At 47.5% G+C, this 20,609-nt stretch overlaps 4 protein-coding genes across 4 annotated transcripts; 2 read left to right on the top strand and 2 right to left on the bottom strand.

Moving 5' to 3' along the window:
• The first annotated feature begins 5,562 nt into the window (after window positions 1–5,562).
• LOC128731495 (uroporphyrinogen decarboxylase) lies at window positions 5,563–7,425 on the top strand. The gene is made up of 2 exons (XM_053824619.1): window positions 5,563–5,690; window positions 6,057–7,425. The coding sequence occupies exons 1-2, from the start codon at window positions 5,682–5,684 to the stop codon at window positions 7,110–7,112; spliced, it is 1,065 nt and encodes a 354-aa protein (XP_053680594.1). The 5' UTR covers window positions 5,563–5,681; the 3' UTR covers window positions 7,113–7,425.
• Window positions 7,426–7,629: 204 nt separating this feature from the next.
• On the bottom strand, window positions 7,630–8,629 carry LOC128730312 (60S ribosomal protein L31). Its single transcript, XM_053823353.1, has 3 exons — window positions 8,576–8,629; window positions 8,040–8,284; window positions 7,630–7,980 (listed from the first exon to the last, which is right to left on the bottom strand). Exons 2-3 carry the CDS (start codon window positions 8,261–8,263, stop codon window positions 7,830–7,832), a joined length of 375 nt encoding a protein of 124 aa, XP_053679328.1. The 5' UTR covers window positions 8,264–8,284; window positions 8,576–8,629; the 3' UTR covers window positions 7,630–7,829.
• Window positions 8,630–9,950: 1,321 nt separating this feature from the next.
• On the bottom strand, window positions 9,951–11,301 carry LOC128726416 (uncharacterized). The gene is made up of 2 exons (XM_053820228.1): window positions 10,630–11,301; window positions 9,951–10,550 (listed from the first exon to the last, which is right to left on the bottom strand). Exons 1-2 carry the CDS (start codon window positions 11,299–11,301, stop codon window positions 9,951–9,953), a joined length of 1,272 nt encoding a protein of 423 aa, XP_053676203.1.
• Window positions 11,302–12,775: 1,474 nt separating this feature from the next.
• LOC128726427 (nascent polypeptide-associated complex subunit alpha, muscle-specific form-like) lies at window positions 12,776–19,511 on the top strand. Its single transcript, XM_053820239.1, has 3 exons — window positions 12,776–16,130; window positions 16,224–16,940; window positions 18,553–19,511. Exons 1-3 carry the CDS (start codon window positions 12,776–12,778, stop codon window positions 19,509–19,511), a joined length of 5,031 nt encoding a protein of 1,676 aa, XP_053676214.1.
• The last annotated feature ends 1,098 nt before the right edge of the window (window positions 19,512–20,609 follow it).

A 20,609-nucleotide genomic window follows, 5' to 3' on the forward strand; every position in this document is an offset into this window, starting at 1 on the left:
TTTTATATAGCATTATGTTTTCCTTAAATCTTTGATATTTATAAACCAGAGAAAATCAATGCATGGAAAAATCGATATAGGGCTTCAAACCCTACTAGGAAGATATTGCACAAATGACGTGACATTTGTCCCTTTTGCCAATCGATCGTTTGAAATATGTCGATTACGTTGAGTCGACTTATGCTGTCAAGTTTTTGATGCACTTTCAATTCAATTGCACATTCTGATGCAACCCACGATGAGTAAGAACATGCACCCAAACATCGTCGTTTAATTCTCGTTAACATCGCATAAGCGCTAGCTCGCAGTACCAACGAACCTTTTAGCTATTATTGTTCGAAAAGGCACTGAAAACCCTTGGCCCAACAAAACAACATTCCTCGGGTTCAGCGTGTATCCACCGCGAGACGCCACCGCATCGATAAAGCCACCAACAAAACGGGCTGTCCGAAAGCGGAAACATGATCCCGGAGGATTCGGACACCTCGCGGAGCCCTCGCGAAGGACCGCCTCGAAGACAACGAAAAAGCTTTAAAATAATATCCCGTACACCGCGGACGGGGCCGAATTGTTGCCCTTTTTTCTTCGGACCCTATTTTCTCTCCCGCCTCATTTTTTGGGTGCGTTTGTGTTTTTGCTGCTTTTTTTTGGGTATCCTTCCGGCTCTCAGCCTGGCAAGGGGTTTCGATTTCGTCCATCCGCCCGCCAATCGACCCGTCGCCGCGGTGTTATCTTTCCCCCTTCGGACGCTCGGAGCTGGTCAATAAAATTAATATTAAAATTAAACCTTTTTCTCCCCCCTTTCAGACCCACACTCGCTCCTTGCTTGGAGGGATGTGTGGCATTCCTTGACCGCTTCGCCTGCTGCTCCGTCCTGTGGGTTCGTAGGAAACACGTGTGCGTAAGGATCGATTCATCCCTCGGATGGGATGAAGCCGGACAAAACAAACCCGGCGAATCACGGTCGCGAGCAAGGGGACGCTTTTAGGGTTTATTTAAAACAAAAATGGCCGCTCCACACGCTCACCCGCTAAGGAACAATTCGATTGGGAATAAAAGCGGCTTCGGTTGGGGTTTTCTTCCCGCACATTCGCTGATTAATGGCGATGCTTCTTGGCTTGGGTTGAGGAAAATGCATCGATGCGATGATTTTTCTCCCAGCGATTGCAGCAAAAATTCAGGGCGACACTTTACAACCGGCCCCACGCCAGCCACTCTGTTTTATGGCCACAAATTTCCACGCTCTCGAAATGGCTCGTTTCCAGCGCGTTGCGGCGTCGGATGGCACCGCTTTATTGCATGGAAAACTGGCGCCCAGCTTCAGAGTGAATGCGAAAATAAGCTCGACCGTGCTCTCGGAAACCTCAGGGGGGGGAAAAACACTCCAACGACCAATCCCTCGGCCCCTTTTCGGTCACTGAGTGCGCAAGCTGCTGGTTAAAAGTTAATTAGCCACCGAGCCGAGGGGTGCAGCGAAAAAAAATGCCATAAATATTTACCCAACCAACCAGGTGACAGAGCGAGAGAGAGATAGAGAGAGTTGCAGAAGACAAGCGAGAACCGAGTAAGAGGACAAAACCCCCGAAGGGTGGCGGATGTCGAGCTGGCCCTTCTCAGATTGGAAAGCCCTGCCGGTTTCCCGGGACCGACGAAAGCATTCTGGTGCACCTGCTCGGGCGGGCGATTTGGGACACGCGCGAAAGCGCCGGTTTCCCAGCCCAGGAGAGATGGGCCAAAGGGCCAATTATGATTGCGGTCCGGGAAACCGGGTGAGCTGGAATTATTCCGACCACCGAATGCACCCTGGGACGCGAACGACGATGCAAACGGGGGTTTTTGGTGAGCTTCCAGATGCCGGTTGTGCTAGGGGTGCGAATAATTCGAGACAAGGTCCATTTTGCCATCCACTTGGGGGTTAATTAAAAAGAAATCAACCATCGTCGCATCGAAGAGTGTGTTGCGAGTTGTTCTGAGGTACTTTTTCGGGTGTTCTGTAGAAGATATCCTAGCCGTGGATATAGAGTAAAGAAAGAAATCGAATTTGACTTTAAAAACTCTTCACTAGCCCATGTTTCTATTGTTGCAATTCCGTCGGCTTACAATTTCAATGCGTTAGTTAAGGGGTTCAGGCACGTTGTTTGAGTCGATCCTTAACAAGCTTCAAATACAGTACTGATTTTACCAAACCAACTTCTCAACTATTTCTCTTCACAAAAGAAAAGCTCTACAGTTCTGTTCCAACGATTTTTAGAGTGTCATCACATTGTTGCTCTTTATGAATGGAAACAATTTTGCGAATAATTACAGCCATCATTTTAAGTTTATTATTACCATTAAAATTAATTTTAGGATTATTAATTACGGACTCTGATAAGTTAGTGAACTGCCGATTAAATTAGGAATATCAATTACGAACTCTGAATTAAGAAATTTTATTACGGAGTCTGATAAGTTTTGTGAATCTTCAAATCGACGATCTCAGCTTAAACTTACTTTATTCCGGAACTTTCTCGTTTGGTGTAATTGTGATTCAATGGTGACGAAAATGTGTAATGAGAAACTAGGGATCGAGAACTAGGTTTCTACTCATAGACAAATGTCTGCTAGCAATAGCTAACCTTCCACTGGCTTTGAAAAAAAAATCCCATTTCCAGGAAATCATGCTAAAATAGCAGGCATTGGAAACACGACAACCTACCAATAGAACGCCATTAGTCCGTCCCAACGGCTGCTCTTCGACAAAGGGCTACATTCTTCCGAAGCTAATTTTTTAACCCAAGCAGCTTAGAACTACGACAGTAGCGAAACAAAAAAGAATGCCCATCTCCACTAAATTACCCAACCCAAGGCCTGAATAAAAGCACCTTCCGCGTTTTTTATGCGATGGTCATTTCCTGCGATGTCATCCGTGGGTGTGTGTGCTCGTGTTCTTTTCCTTTCCTTTTTTTGCACACGGATGTCCCTTAATCGCACGTCCCCAAAGGGCCAGTTATTGCGATTGCGTGCGGTTTTTTTTCTGCACCCTCGCGTGGCACAAAACGGAGCGTGTACGAGCTCATTTCAATTTGTGATCAGTCGCCCTTCCAGGCCGAACAAGGAGGGGGCTTTTCCGCGTTTTCCCTACCACCCCGAGGGCCATTCATGGTTTACGAATCATTTTTTCTGCTGTTTTTTTATCTGCCACCGTTGTTGCTGCTTTTGTGATTCACTCGGTCACATTACGGTCGCTTTCTCATTGCAAACATTTCACTCTTTTGCGTCCTTTTCCACGGAACGATGGAAAAGTGCATTCGAGCCACGGCGTGCTCCAGGACACAATGGTCAACCCGCGTGCCGTGTGGACTTCACAACGGGCACTGATAGCAATCATGGATGGACTCCCTCCCCTCCCCCCTTCCTCTACGCTCCTCTACCACTACCGCTCCCCCCCACACCGGGTGAAATGCAATTTAATTGCACCCGGATTGGCCCACCGTGGTGGGGTTGGAAAAAACTGCACCCAAAACGGCAAGCTTTCACAAAGCACAGATAAACATCGGTCAGCCGCCAGAACGCGGGACACCATGGCGTCGGATTGGCGTACCCTTCCGCGTGTCCTTTTTCCTCCCCAAAAAAACCTCCGTTCCGTGGAGCGGTGCAAAACAAATCCTGCCCCTTCCGTTCGGCATGCAACCACGCAATCCACCGGACAGAACCGGTGAAAAGAGACCTGCCGGTCAGATATTGCGCAGTTTTTCACTCTTTCTCCCTTATCCACCTTCAGCCCCCGGGACACGCCGAAGGTTGGAACGGCAGGCAAGGCAGACGTGCTCTCACGTGCTCGTCTCTAATCGCTTTCGAATCGATTTGCGCTGGAGCTGAAAGACCCCCGGACAAGGGGAAGGATCGCCAGGCGGATCCCGCGTGAGGGATCTTCCGGTGGAAAAAAAAAATGGGCGCTCTCTTTGCGCCACACGATTGGCAAATAATTCAACCGTATGAATAAATGAAATTCAATTTATTCCACACCCGCGGGCTGACCTCTCCGGTTGGCCTCCAGTGTGTGTGTGTTTGCACCGAAGTGCTGAAGGGCGCAAGGACTCGCGATTGGATAAAGCTTAGTCAGGCTGGACCGGGTTTTAGCGGGTCTCTGATTTCCAGGAACGGCTTTTAGCGAAATGAAATGTTTGCTGCTCATTATGGTGGCGGCTTGGGGAAAGTTTTTCCGTGAAAAATTTTCATCCCTGCCAAATTCCGCGATGGTCCAGAACGGATGGTCCTTGTCAATGTCGAAAAAGGGGAACGAGTGCAACGAGAAAGGCAAAATACGTTCGATCAATTATGCACACGTTCATTTCCCATGTGTTTGCTGGGCAGATTGCGCGATGAGGTCCTTTAGGGTTCGTCCCTAGCGGCCAGTAAATCGCAAGAATTCCGAAGGCAAAAATCCCAATCGCGTGCACCACACCAGTCATGCATACATGCAGCGATACTGCACCGCCGTGAAGGTGCACCTTCTTTGAAGTTCAATATCGATGCAGTTTGGCGGGACCTTTGATGTCGCCCGGGAGCCGTTGCAGTTTGCATAGCAAACAAGTGCTTAGCGAGGGCCCATGGGGAGGCCAATTTTTCAATTGTAGCTTTGCGCGATAGCGATGGTAGGCTGGATGCGCTTCGTAAATTGCAAACCAATCACCCAATTGGACACGTGGAACGATTCCGCGATTGGCGAATGGTCGGCAGCGTTGATCATTAGGCTGCAATCGAGCTGCGGTTGCATTACACAGCAAATATGCCACTGCAAATAATGTCATTAAATATTTGCATTTATGATACGAATTAAATCGACTGGTGGAAGGGCGTATGGAGAATTGCGCACATATGTGCATTCGCTTGTGCTACAAGACCACTAACTGATTTCTCACGTGTTTCAATGTTTTTTTGTAATGCGCATCAGGTTGATGCAGAGTGCTAGAATTTAAGAAAATATCTTATTTAACACTGAATCTCTTTATATCCGAAAATAAAGCTGATTAAAATAATAACGACAACCTGCACATGATAATCTGGTATACTTTGTCGATAAATAGTATTTTCGTTAGCCTAAAGTCTATAAGATAACAAAAGATAATTTATATTTTATTTGTAAATAGTTTCCTAATTATGCAATTGTATCATGAAAATGCAGTAAAACCATTTAAAATATTCAGTGATGTATTTTTTGAATTAAACTCATATTTTCAACTATAGCTCATTTCGATGAAATTGAGCACGCATCTCTACGTCAGCTGCTGACTAGTCTGTCAGACTACATTTGTCAACAATACGATTACCGGCGTTGTTTAAAGCCGGAAAATGCGTTATTTTTCCATATAAAAATGGATTTTTAGTTATATTCTTTTCGAGGTGACGAAAGAACTCGATTATTTCGTGTGTTGAAATGTAGATAAAAGCTAAAACTAGTCAATCTTTATTACATACCCACCGAAACAAGAGTGCGTACATTCAGCGGTTTTGACAGCTGATGGCAATAAAAAAACTCTGTTTTCACAACATATCTTCCGTTACTGTGAAAGACTGGTGCGGTGTGTTCTTGGCGATTGCAAAATATATTACAACCGACATACAGCTTCTCGACATCACACCGAAGCAGTGAGCTCTGGTGTGCGCTTCGATTCGTTCGTATTATTGGCTGGCTAACAATGAAAAAGGTGCGCTCTTAATTGATAAGGTTCAACTAGACATCATTGAAAACTTTTATTGCCGTCGTCATGGTCGAGTCATTGAAACGTCCCGTCATCGTAATTTTGGGGGTTGGAGTCTTGGTTGGTTTCATCACGGCTTCGCTCATACAGATGCAGCAAGAAGATGGTTCAGTCGAAAAGCGTTTGCCACAACTACTGGAAGCGCAAATCCGCGACGTAAGTGGATACGAATATCAGCACCGCATCAACCGGAACAACAGCCAGTCACCATGGGTTCGATTGGCAGATTACCTTTAGTGATTAATACTTTATGATAATTACCATTAGCGGTTCTAGTTGTTTCTCACGTTCTGATGAATATTTTTTTTTCAGGACTTTCCTCCTCTGATTAATGATAACCTGCTGCGAGCAGCTCGTGGCGAGCCGGTGGATCGTGTTCCGGTATGGGTCATGCGACAGGCAGGCCGCTATCTGCCCGAATTTCAGGAAGTCCGAGCGAAGCATGATTTTTTCACCGTCTGCCGGACACCGGAACTGGCTTGCGAAGTGACGATGCAACCGCTGAGACGGTTCGACTTAGATGCATCAATCATCTTTTCGGATATTCTCGTAATACCCCAGGCACTCGGTATTACAGTTGAAATGAAACCAGGCGTCGGACCCGTACTACCTGAACCTTTAGTCGGACCGGCAGATCTCGAGCGACTCAATCAGACTGGGGCGATTGACCGGTTGAAGTACGTGGGCGATGCGATTACCATGATGCGTCATATGATCGCGGGTAAGGTACCACTGTTTGGATTCACCGGCGCACCATGGACACTGATGGGCTACATGATCGAAGGCGGAGGTAGCCAAACTATGTCCAAAGCGAAAGCATGGCTACAGGATCACCCGGAAGCGAGCCAAAAGTTGCTGAACATTCTCACAGATCAGATCATCGATTATCTCGCCATGCAGGTGAAAGCGGGCGCACAAATAGTGCAGGTGTTCGAATCCAGTGGAGATCACCTTAGCAAAGAGCAGTTCCTCACTGTGTCCTTGCCATACTTGAAGCGCATTCGAGATGACTTGTTGCGCAAGCTAGCGGAAGAAAATGTCCCAGCCGTCCCGATGGTGCTATTTGCAAAGGGTGCAATGCACTCGCTTGCCGAACAAGCTCAAACCGGATATGAAGTGATTGGACTCGATTACACCATCGACCCAGAGGAAGCTCGCAAGCAAGTTGGTCCTAACGTGACGCTTCAGGGTAATCTTCACCCGCAAGATATGTACAAACCACCGGAGGAATTACGGGAGCTTGTGCTCACGATGGTTCGCAAATTTGGCAAGCATCGCTATATCGCCAACCTGGGACACGGCATCACCCCTCAAACGCCCGTTGAAAGCATGACTGTACTGGTACAGGCTGTGCATGATGCTCTATAACGAGAAAATTTCACCATCGTTGGTGCAATCGTGACCTCTCGTGTGCGAGATAGCCCTAAAAAATTATGCAGCATAGGAGCATTTTGTCGAAATAATGACAAAATTATCAGTTCAATAAACATTACAAAATCGCAACACCGCATGTTAGATGTTTGCAGAACGAGATAAAGCAAGGAATAAGCGAAAACAACTTTATCGCACCTATAGACAACTAAACATTGCAGCATTTTTTAAAGATCGCTGTACAGGATGAAACGTATCAATTATCAATGTTAGATGGAGCATTTTCTCTTTTGTTGTTTTTATGCAGGGAGTGGGGCTTTTTGGAAATAAAATATTTACAGTTCAACGAAAAGAAATTCAATGTTTTGATACGATATGTTCCCTTGATTTTTCATTATCACGAATATCCTTCACCTCCTGATGTTCTTTTGAAGCAATAGAAAAATACGATTCCTTCCTGTTTTCATCTCACTACTTTCATCCCATCGATCCACCATTTCAATGATATTCTCTCATAATGAACTGACTACTGTTGCTGAAATTGTCCTTTTCACAACACAACACGGGAGTGCGACGGCTAATTAAACAACACTGAAAGAGCGATTTTGTTTTCCTCTTTTCCGCTCACTTTTTTATTCGCATACACCAACGAACCGGTCGCAGAACGAGGCCTTTGAATATTTACAAAGCTCCGTCCTCGTCCAAACGCACTGTTTAATCTTCAGTCGATTCAACGTTTTCGGTTTGCAGTTCCTTGAACGTAGGCACCGCGACGTATGTGACCAGCGTGTACAGCTTGTTAGGTGAGTCCTCATCGTCGTTACGACGGCGGGAGAGTCGCACGCGTATGCGGAAAGGCGGGTTCCTGCGATTAAACCGTACATTAGAATCAATCATTTTTGACCGCTGTTAACATGGGCTTACCGGATTCCGCGGTGCCAGATGGCCTTATTCAGGCGGGTATCAATACGGACGTCCGTCGTTCCCATCTCCTTCTCAGCGAATTTGCGAACAATCTTGATTGCTCGTGGGGAGCGCTTCTTGTAACCAACCTTGTGCAGGCGTCGGTTCAGGTTAATGGTGCACTCCCGTGTCACCACCTCGTTGATCGCCGACTTCGGCTTCTTCTCACGCTTGGTCTTGGCCATTTTAGAGGTTGCTTAATTAAACTGCAAAAAACACAAGCCACTTCATTAGCACTTCAATCTCGTGTCGATCATTTGGTTTATAACTAATGAACACGTAGGTATAAGCGAAACATTGAGGCACGACGTGTAGAATACCGCTGAAATGTTGACAGTTCCATCAAGCGGTTTCGTACACAACACCAACTTTCGATGCCTTTTTTGCCGTTATCTGCAAGCTTGCAGGTCGGAATTCATGTAACATCATTTGCACCATGTTTTCTATACTGTTTTCACTTAATACCATGTTAATTGAGAGCGAAAAACACAACTTACAGAGTTATTCTTTTAATTAATCAAAATGTGTCCGCTAGCACTCGTCGATGCCGGAAACGAAAGAACGCTTACGTGGAAATTTGACATTGGCTGTCATTTCTATCATCACACACATTTCAAACCATGCGTTCCGAGAAAACGCAACAACTTGAAACGTCAGATGATTTAGATTCAAATTACGTAGCACGTGGATTTACAATAGATTTTTTGTTCCGTTCTTGTAATTTTAAAATCCGTTGTTGCTAACTAAAATTTAAACGGTGGATGGTTCCTTTCATTTTAAGTTTGATCAAGCTGCAGAGGTTACCCGCTATTCAATATAAAATAGAGGATGTGGATTCAAATTGTAAGGTTCCGACTATCATGCTATGGAATCAGGTGATGCATTGTAGCAACGAGAACAGGCATTTATTGTAAAACCAGAAACGTACATAAAGACTACTGTTAATTCTCATCGACAACAGTAACAACACCCTAAGTAATTTGAATCGTTTATAATACCCGTAGACGGATCTGCATCAATTGGAAAACCTATATCAGTCACACTATCCAGATGCTTAGCGTGTTACTGAAAGGAAGTTCGTAACATTATCGTAAATGTTAAAGAGGTAATGGCACGTAAGCTCACCATCGTAGAATCATTTAAATAAACTAATAATAAATAACTAACTAGTTTAAATAGCTACAAATATACACGACTATGATTATACGCCAAACAAATATTAACCACAGCTCGATGGTAAAGAATCTTTCTCCAAAGAAGGAAAGGAGGTAAGAGGAGATAAATTTGTTACTTTTGTGAGAAAAAAATTATTTTTATAACGAAATTTACTTCAAAAAGACAAATTCTGGTAAAAGTTATAAAGCTACAGGTTATATCATTAAGAAAGTAGATTTCAAAACTATGTATGTTCGACTTTTTACGTGAGTAAAGAAACCTTTGATAGGAGAGTTTGATAGGTTGATTTATAAATCATAATGAATCTAATGAGCCTAGAGTATCATAGGACACATTCGGACTGAGAAAGATAATGATCGATTTTGTGGTCTTGACCTCCTTGAGTTATTTCTCTGGCGCTTGAACGCTTGCATCTTGAACCAACGCTGCATGATGAGAGTTTATACAGATTTTTACAGTAATATAGCAGTGTACGAAAAATTAAATCCATCGTATATTTGAACTAGCAGGTGCATCTGTCTTCATCAAGAAGAGCAAAAGAACTACATAATGCCTTGTTATGTGCAATGTTCTCAATCAAAAATAACAACAACCGAAAGACGAAAGAAATGGCAACGCCGCGGTGTGCATTTTCTAATGATCGGCCATAAAACGTTTATTGTTGGTCGCAACATAAATCCGCTCAGGAAGTTAACGCTACAGCGTGCAGCCAGCGGCGGATGGGAAATCGCACCAACTACGTTTTGCGTTCCAGTGTTGCCCGGCCGGACACCGCTTCTCGAAAGCGATCTGCCCAACGCACACCAGATACTTCGAGCAATCGGTATCATGCGCCAGCTCAACGGTCAGGGCCAGATTGTTCCGCGAAAGGCACCGCGGATGCTTATCAATGATGCGGAGGTCTACTACTGGCTCAGGTGCGGCCACATATTCAGGCTCACGTACGATAACTACCTGCGGGATGTTCTGATGCTGCTCGTTCAGCTCCGGTGGGGATGCCTTCTCCTCCACCGGAATGGCGGGATTTGCGTACTGCTGCTCGGCAAGCAATTCCTGTCGTTCTGCTTCGAGCAAGGCCATATTTACACCGTGGATATCGAGCACCAAGCGATCTTCTGCACGAGGTGTTGCGCAGAAAGACATCTCAGCAAACTCGCAACGCTGTTGCTTGTGATCGTACAACAGACTCTTAGGGCAACGTTGAACGATCGCATTGTGGTTACCCATGCAAACGACGTACAGACCGCAATCGTGGGCGACTGGGTAAACCTTCCCAGCCGGTTGATCCCAGCAGACCTGCTCAAGGAGGAAAGAAGGACCGTTCTAATTAATACCAAAGCAAAAACGTTTGTGTTTGATTTTTGAGTGAACCTACGCTCTGGAGGTGAAGTTGTTCGCTTTCCGTCTGTTCTTGTACAGGTGCTACAGTCGTTGGAGCCGCAGTGACGATCGGAAGCCAATTTGAAACCGGTGGTTTTGGATGAATCTCGATCGATTCTACTGCTGGCGGTACAACTACCGGAATCTGTGTAGGTATGGGCAATGGCTGGAGCTCGGGCAACGGCTTCGGCTCTGGCTCTGGCTTGGGCTGCACGGGAACCACTGGCTGCGGTGGTTCCGGAAGGTTTGGTACCATCGGTACGATGTTGTTCGTACCCGTCAGTTCACCGTGCGTGCAAACGGACTGATCGTACGAACACGCGTGCTCTGTGGCGCTGAAGTAGAGCCCGGTCGGACACGGTAGCACCTGCCCGTTACCACCCATATCACAGATAACGAACTTGCGGCAGTCATTCAGGTGAGGCAACACCTGCGCCTCCATACCTTGGCTATAACGGGAGCATCGTGGGTCAACGCTAGCAGTAGCTACCACCGAAACCACGAGGGCCCAAATAAACACGTCCTTTAACATAACAACAGAAGTCGAGCCGATCCACAACCTAACTGCCGTCGGAATGATCTGATTCTCGCAGCAGCACTTTGGCAGCATTTTATAGATCTTTTCCGATCTTTGCTCGGATGTTTTCGTCCACTCTCCGATTGACATTCTTGCTGGCCATCTTGTCCGTAGTACATTCTCCTTTCACAACCGCTGCTTTGTTCGTCTGCTCGTTCCATCTCCGTTTCTCGCACACGATCCAGTTTTCATTCATTGGATCCTTGCTATCAGCAGTTCAAAAATTCGTAATGCATGTTTCTGCACGCTACCAATTGGAGACTTGCAAAAACAACCGAAACAATAGCCAAACATCGGACGCCAATTAGTCGTGACGAATGTACACACTCATAGTGTGTCTGGTATCATTGCGCTCGTGGTACTATTACACCATTGCAAGATAAAACTGGAATGCGTCATTAAGATTGTATCTTCGATGGAGACGCCTACGATTTGAATGCACCAAGATCACACGGCTAGATCACAAATCTAGGAATCTACATGCGCGTTTCCATGCGCAAAAATCTAAATAATAGTATTTATCTATGGATAAATATCTACATTAATCTTTTCCAGCAAATCCACATCTTTAGAGAATTAGGTTTCCAATGTGATGTACATGCCTTGATAATGACCAATGATCTCATCCCAACTGTTACTTGTATGTAAGCAAAACAAAAAGCTAGCGTGGTGCATCAGAACATTTTCAACCAAACGTACACCTTTTGATCCACAAAAGGACTACGGCACTTTGACGCAAATGAAGAAACGCACATTGATTTTGAGGATTCCCCAAAAAGTGCTGATTCCAAATGCTGTTATGAATGCAATTCATGCTTCGTGGTGTAATATTTGCCAATTTCCGAGTTTGATATGATTAAAATACGTCACGAGAGTGTCGTCCTAGTGCCAAAATAATTCACATGCTGACATCATTTAACACCACTATCAAACATCAACGTAAAGAGGAACCACGCATATACAGACGTCGAGGTTGCGCATCTGTGCCTGAGTGGGGGACAATATCCCAGTATCGATGTATACCGATAAAAGGCGAACCTTGTAAGCACCGTGAACATGAACTAGAACTTTGGAATGCCGACAAGTGATAATAATTAAGATAACCAGCGCTGACGGCAAGCTTGTGGTTGAGGGAAAGATTTTGGAACAAAGCAGGGGGGCACTACGTCCGTTACGGGCGGTCTCACCCCCAGGAACTACTGGCCCTCTACCAGGGTCACCGGGGGTAGGAAGAATGCGCTAGAATCTTAGCAGGTCTGATATCGGACGTCGCTTAGCACTACGTTCTTGTAAGCTGTACACCTGCGTTACTTCCTGGTGCCTTGTGCGTCACGCGACAGACCGTAGGCGCCGAAGGACCGAAAGTGGCGCTCCGCTTTGAATGTCGCAATTTTTCCGACACCACAACGCTCTCTTGAAATCCTCGTGTGCGAGGCGGACACATGAAAAGAATCTACCAAGAACGCTGGGAAGGAGTATAAAAATTCTGGTCAGATTTCACTCCTAAGTCAGTCTGTAGTTTGATCAGCTCGAATTCTGGTGACGGACGCGAGCATCCTTACTGATGAAGCATCTCTACCTGGCGGTACTTACTGCCGCCGCCTGGCACCTGGTGCAGGCCCAGGGCCCATGTGTCCCGGGTGTGACCTGTGCCACGTTCAACTGCAGCGTTGACAGTCGGTGCCCGCTAGTGAACCCACCGCAGGGACCAGTCCTGCTGGAACATCCAAACTGCGGCAAATTCTACAAGTGCTCTAATGGTGAAGCTTGCGTGTTCGATTGTCCAGCCAATTTGCATTTCAACCCTGCGATTCTGGCATGTGATTGGCCGGAGCGAGCCTGCTGTGATGCTACCATTCCGTGTCTGCCACAGGATCCTTGCATACCCGGTGTAACCTGTCCTCCGCCTTCGGAGGCACCTCCAGTTCCGACACCTCCACCACCACCAGTACCGACGCCGCCACCACCACCAGTTCCGACTGCTCCTCCGCCGCCAATTCCGACGCCTCCTCCACCACCGGTTCCGACACCTCCGTCACCAGTTCCGACAGCTCCAACGCCACCAGTCCCTGGACCGTGTCCTGGCTGTACGAGCTGTGTTCCGGATGTCCGTTGCCCGATATCGGAGGATCCAAACAACCCGACCATATTCGAACACGAGTCTAACTGCGGCCAGTTCTACAAGTGTGATCTCGGCAGCCGGTGTTTGGTCTCGTGTCCACCCGGGCAACACTTCAGCCGCGTGTTGAGACGCTGCGAGTGGCCCAATGTGGCGTGTTGTGACCCGTCAGTGCAGTGTACGGGAACGAATCCGGGCAACTGCGTCCCAGATGTGCGCTGCCCGATGAATGAGAACCCTAATAATCCCACCATATTCGAGCATGAATCTAACTGCGGACTGTTCTACAAATGCGACCTCGGCAATCGCTGCTCGTTGTCCTGTCCACCCGGGCAGCACTTTAGCCGGCAGACTCGTAGCTGCGAGTGGCCGAACGTGGCGTGCTGTGATCCCATGGTACCATGTACAGGACCGGACAATGCGCACTGTGTTCCCGACGTTCGCTGCCCGCTAAACGACAATCCTAACAATCCGACCGTGTTCGAGCACGAATCTAACTGCGGAATGTTCTACAAGTGTGACATCGGTAATCGGTGCGCGGTGTCCTGTCCACAAGGACAACACTTTAGCCGCGAAACACGACGCTGCGAGTGGCCAAATGTGGCCTGTTGTGACCCATCGGTTCCCTGTACAGGACCGAATCCGGGTGTGACGTGTCGCCCGGATAGCCGCTGTCCGGTGTTTGAAGATCCTTTCAATCCAACGCTTCTGCCGCACAGCACCTCCTGCAGTATGTTCTACAAATGCTCCACCGGACAGGCGTGTGAGATACCGTGCATGGTTGGTCACTTCAGCGTGGCATTGCAGCGTTGCGAAAGGCCAGAAATTGCGTGCTGCGATCCTTCGGTGCCATGCCAGAATCCTTGCATTCCTGGTGTAACTTGTCCTCCAACGGGACCGACACCAGCTCCGACACCGGCACCCACACCGGCACCTACACCGGCACCTACACCAGCTCCAACTCCAGCACCCACTCCTGCACCTACTCCTGCACCTACTCCAGCGCCAACACCAGCTCCTACTCCCAGTCCCGGTGACCCGTGCATTCCCGGTGTCACTTGTCCCCCAGGAGATGCTGGAAACTGCGTGGTTGACGCACGATGCCCAGCATGGAACGGTCCTACGCCAACTCTGTTGCCGCACACAAAGTGCACGATGTTCTACAAGTGCGATAATGGTAGAGCTTGTGAGCATAATTGTCCCGCTGGGTTACACTTTAACACCGCACTGAGTGTGTGCGATTGGCCTACCAGTGCGTGTTGTGATCCTACGGTACCGTGCAATCCTCCCTGTATTCCGGGAGTAACATGTCCACCGACAGGACCAACACCTGCACCGACACCTGTCCCAACACCGGCGCCAACTCCAGCGCCAACACCTGCTCCTACACCTGCTCCAACACCTGCTCCTACACCTGCTCCAACACCTGCTCCAACACCTGCTCCAACTCCAGCGCCAACTCCAGCGCCAACTCCAGCCCCTACACCAGCACCTACTCCTACTCCTGGTGACCCATGCATTCCCGGTGTCACTTGCCCTCCAAGTGATGCAGGAAATTGCAAAGCAGACTCCCGATGTCCACCAAGGAACGGTCCAACACCTACTCTTCTTCCTCACGTCAATTGTGGAATGTTCTACAAGTGTAATAATGGATTCGCATGTGAACATAAATGTCCGGCTGGATTGCATTTCAACACCGCGTTGGATGTATGTGATTGGCCCAGTAGTGCCTGCTGCGACCCCACAGTACCATGCAGTCCTCCCTGCATTCCTGGTGTAACATGTCCACCGACGGGACCAACACCTGCACCGACCCCTGTCCCAACGCCGGCGCCAACTCCAGCACCAACACCTGCTCCAACACCTGCTCCTACACCTGCTCCTACACCTGCTCCAACACCTGCTCCAACACCTGCTCCAACACCTGCTCCAACTCCAGCGCCAACTCCAGCGCCAACTCCAGCCCCTACACCAGCACCTACTCCTACTCCTGGTGACCCATGCATTCCCGGTGTCACTTGCCCTCCAAGTGATGCAGGAAATTGCAAAGCAGACTCCCGATGTCCACCAAGGAACGGTCCAACACCTACTCTTCTTCCTCACGTCAATTGTGGAATGTTCTACAAGTGTAATAATGGATTCGCATGTGAGCATAAATGTCCGGCTGGATTGCATTTTAACACCGCGTTGGATGTATGTGATTGGCCCAGTAGTGCCTGCTGCGACCCCACAGTACCATGCAGTCCTCCCTGCATTCCTGGTGTAACATGTCCACCGACGGGACCAACACCTGCACCGACCCCTGTCCCAACGCCGGCGCCAACTCCAGCGCCAACACCTGCTCCAACTCCAGCGCCAACACCTGCTCCTACACCTGCTCCAACACCTGCTCCTACACCTGCTCCAACGCCTGCTCCAACTCCTGCCCCTACACCTGCACCCACTCCTGCTCCAACACCTGCACCAACTCCTGCTCCAACACCTGCACCAACTCCCGGAGATCCATGCATTCCCGGCGTTACTTGTCCGCCTGGTGATGCAGGTAACTGCATTGCAGACTCCCGATGTCCTCCAAGGAACGGGCCTACACCAACTCTATTACCACATGTCAATTGTGGAATGTTCTACAAGTGTAACAATGGATTCGCGTGTGAACACGACTGTCCAGCTGGATTGCACTTTAACGTCGCATTGAGTGTGTGCGATTGGCCCAGTAATGCATGCTGTGATCCCACAGTACCATGCAGTCCTCCCTGCATTCCTGGTGTAACATGTCCACCGACGGGACCAACACCTGCACCTACTCCAGCGCCAACACCTGCTCCAACTCCAGCGCCAACACCTGCTCCAACTCCAGCACCTACGCCAGCACCTACACCTGCTCCAACGCCTGCTCCAACTCCTGCCCCTACACCTGCACCCACTCCTGCTCCAACGCCTGCACCAACTCCCGGAGATCCATGCATCCCCGGCGTTACTTGTCCGCCTGGTGATGCAGGTAACTGCTTTGCAGACTCAAGATGTCCTCCAAGGAACGGAGCTACGCCAACTCTTTTGCCTCACCAGCAGTGTTCGCTGTTTTACAAGTGCAACAACGGCAAAGCGTGCGAGCATAACTGTCCACCAGGATTACATTTCAATTCTGCGTTGAACGTATGTGATTGGCCCAGCAGTGCGTGTTGTGATCCGACGGTACCGTGCAATCCTCCCTGCATTCCCGGAGTAACATGTCCACCGACGGGACCAACGCCTCCTCCGCCAACACTTCCTCCTCCAACACTTCCTCCTCCAACACTTCCTCCACCAACACCGCCCCCACCGCCTACACCTACTCCAACACCATCGGATCCTTGTATTCCAGGAGTGACGTGCCCACCAAACAACTGTTTCAACGACATGCGCTGTCCGGCTCTTGACGGAGTGAAACCGACTCTGTTCGCACACGCAAACTGCGGCAAGTTCTACAAGTGCTCCAACCGGAAGGCCTGCGAGCACTCCTGCCCACCGGGTCTGCATTTCAATGCGAGGGAGTTCGTGTGCGACTGGCCAGGAAGTGCGTGCTGCGATCCGACTGTACCCTGCAATCCGCCCTGCATTCCGGGCGTTACATGTGCCAGATCGTTCCGGTTCTAGGATGGCTCAAATTTTACGGATCATTCCATTACGACACGCGCGCTGTTCAAAGGAAATGCTCGATTGGAACTGCTTATCAACCTAGCTTAATCAAAACACTATCCAGTATTACTAACAACAATTTGCAATGAGAAACCTTGTATGTATTATGACACTGTTTGCGAAGAATGTATATTTATTACTTAGACTGTAAAACCACAGCACAATGCTAAGTACCAAGGTGCAAGATTAAACACCACAACGGCTCGTTGTGCTGTGTCAGTTATATCGCGCCAAAACTAACCCATGATTAAATGCGAATACTAACCACTATATTGAATAAAGGCAAGTCTACAAAAGATAAATACGATCTTCTTCTCTTCTTTGTTTGAAATATGTATTCCAACTTTGGAAGACCCAACATGCCAGACAGTTGTTTAACGACAAATGCATTTATCGTAGCATAGAGCTAAAGCCTTAGAAGAGCTCACCAGAATCATGCAGCCATTGAGCAGCAACTATGTTCTGCTTGAATCCTTGAAGCTAAAGCTTTGGAAGAACACCAGTGAACCATGAAATCTTTTGACAACAGTTACGTTCTCTTTTGAAGTTTGGGGTTGAACGTCCTGAGAGCGTACACTAAACTTATACAGACTGTGAACAACATTTCATAACGTTTATAGCGTAAAACCATTGTTTACACACACAAAAATATGTATTCTCGGACTTCCAGTATATATCCGTGAAAGATGACAATTATTGTGAAAAGTTTTTGTGAGCGTGATTTGTTCCAAACTACCTTAATAAGTAATAGTATAAACATAAAAAAAGGATAGTTTGTTGGATAACTAAGACAAAAATGACGATGTAGAAATTGTTAATACTGTATTGTTTTGTGCAAATATTCCAAACAAATCCACATGAGAAAATAATTTTAAAAAAATGTACAAAAAAAGCAGTTACTACTGGTATTTATTATTACTTAGGGAACTTAGGGTACAGCATTTATTAATACTAAGGAACTCTTCAATTTTACCACGATAACTAATTTTAAAGGTCTACTCAAAATGAACAATAACCCGGGAATGTTAGAGTGGCTCTATCTCTGCAGAGAAGATACTATCGCATCAAACACGTGCGTCAATAACCTGGTAAAGGACAACTTTAGTACGCCCAAGGATACCCGACATGGAAACACAGTGCTTAGATGTAAAGCACAGCTGAGCGGGAAATAATGGTAAGGCATCAACACATTCTCATGCAGGCACACACTTTCGACCCGATAGGTTTTCTAATTGCAAAAACATTTAAGCTTACCTCACTGCGATGCTATCCGCTGCTGGTGCGACAATCTGATTACTTCCAATTCCGATAAGGCTACATCTTGCTCGTGCCTCGAAGCGTCGTCCTCGCGCGTCTCCCTAGTGTGGTATAGAGTTAGGTATAAAAACATGCGACAGGCACGAGGAGAGCCACAGTTCGTCTCCGGCAGCTTATTACACAGGTCCCACAGGTATTGCTATCGGTTTCAAGCGAGCGGCACACGAAGAACGCGCAAAAAAACAGAGACGCGATGTATCTCGCCCTTTTTCTGGCTGTCACGTGGGCAGCCACCTTAGCCACCGGTCAGCAACCCTGTGACCCATCGGTTACCTGCCCCACGTTCAACTGCCATCCACATCCGAATTGCCCGGCCCGGGACCCACTGTATCCGGTGCTGCTGCCCCACAGCGACTGCTCCAAGTTCTACAAGTGCAACAGCGGCAATGCCTGCGAGCAGCTCTGCCCAGTCGGACTACACTACGATCCCAAGGAGCAGGCATGCAACTGGCCAAATCTAGCCTGCTGCGATCCGAACATTCAGTGCGGTCCACCCGATCCAGGCCAAAACGATTGCGTCCCCAACCCCAACTGTCCGGCTTCATCATCCAAGGCGATCCTGCTGCCACACACCAACTGCGCCAAGTTCTACAAGTGCTCCGGTCCATTCGCCTGCCCGATGGACTGTCCGCCATTGTTGCATTTCAACCCGAAGGAAAATGCCTGTGACTGGCCCGAACGCGCCTGCTGCGATCCGACTGTCCCGTGCGATCCTTGTATTCCTGGTGTCACTTGTCCACCAACGGGACCAACACCTGCTCCTACTCCTGCTCCCACACCTGCTCCCACACCTGCTCCCACTCCAGCTCCTACCCCTGCTCCAACCCCTGCTCCTACCCCTGCTCCAACCCCAGCTCCAACCCCAGCTCCCACACCGGCTCCAACTCCAGTTCCCACTCCAGGACCAACGCTGCCGGATACGCCATGCGATCCTGGTGTAACGTGCCCGTTGAACTGCGTCGCAAATGTGCTCTGCCCGCCACGGGACGGTCCAACGCCGATCCTGCTGCCGAGTACCACCTGCAGTAAGTTCTACAAGTGCCAGACGGGTCGTGCCTGCGAGTTCGATTGCCCGACCGGGCTCCACTTCAACGCCAAGTCGATGGTTTGTGATTGGCCACATCAGGCGTGCTGCGATCCGACTATCGAATGTATCCCGGGTTGCATTCCCGGAGTTACCTGCCCTTGAGGAACTGTTAATGCTGGTCGCACCCGCACGTGCAATGCATTGAACAACAGCGAGCATTGTGATTCCCTAGGAGGCTTAGTATCAATAAATTAGTGCAAAAATGAAATTGAGAACCAGCCTTACCTTAGCGTTTGCCGAATATCCGAGAAAGGTTCGATATAGATCGACGGTCAGGACGGTAGAATGTAGTAGTATCTAAGAGTATCTTACCTGACTGATGATAAAAGATTTTGACACCTGCTCATACAATAGACACCAACTGAATCTGGCCTACTTGTATCATTACTTTCGATCACTGTCCAGCGTCATTTAATTTAAAAAAACGATTATTGCTTTATCCTATACCTCCAAAGTTTTTCTTTTACTTACTGTAAACGACGGGAATATAGTCTTTTTCAATGTTGGCATCAGAGATAGTTTTTTTTAATTAGTATACTTCAGTTTTAGTTTTTTGAATTTGAATTAGTATACTTTGAGGATTTTTGAATTAGTATACTTCAAGCATCATAGTTGAAACGTTCTAACAGTAAAACCCTTACTCTAGTCAACCAACCTTTTGCTTTAATCCCCGCTTTCTGAGTCACTTATTGAACTGCGTGGAGCATTGGGTATGTTGCTGCACTGTTAATAGGAGAGGGGTGGCTAGATAACTTTTTTGTACAAAATTTGTAAATAGTGCAGTCCTCTAACTGCAGTGCAGTGAATTTAGTGTTCCTAAATCATAGGAGGCCATATTTCTTTCCTCCATCAAGTAACAGAAGAAGAACAAAAAAAAATGTCGAAAAACTGTTTGGCTTTAGTAATGCGTATAATAAATTGCGTTTATACTGCTGAACAGTAATTACTAAGTATACCTCTCATAACAATCGTAAATGTTGAGAAATAAAGAGTAGAGATTAGCTGCTACATATTATTCTAATTCGAAAAGAAAGCTTGTACAAGGTTAGGAAATCATTTTTTACATTGTTTGTTTGCTTCCCCAATTTTCCATTTCGTTCCATTCAATTCCATTTCCGCTATTTTTTATTATATACGCTATCAATAATGATTGAAACATTGAGCGTAGTATTTTAAAGGGAAAAAATTGTTTCTGAGATA

The sequence above is a fragment of the Anopheles nili genome, chromosome 2, assembly GCF_943737925.1.
Source record: "Anopheles nili chromosome 2, idAnoNiliSN_F5_01, whole genome shotgun sequence".
NCBI lineage: Eukaryota > Metazoa > Arthropoda > Insecta > Diptera > Culicidae > Anopheles > Anopheles nili.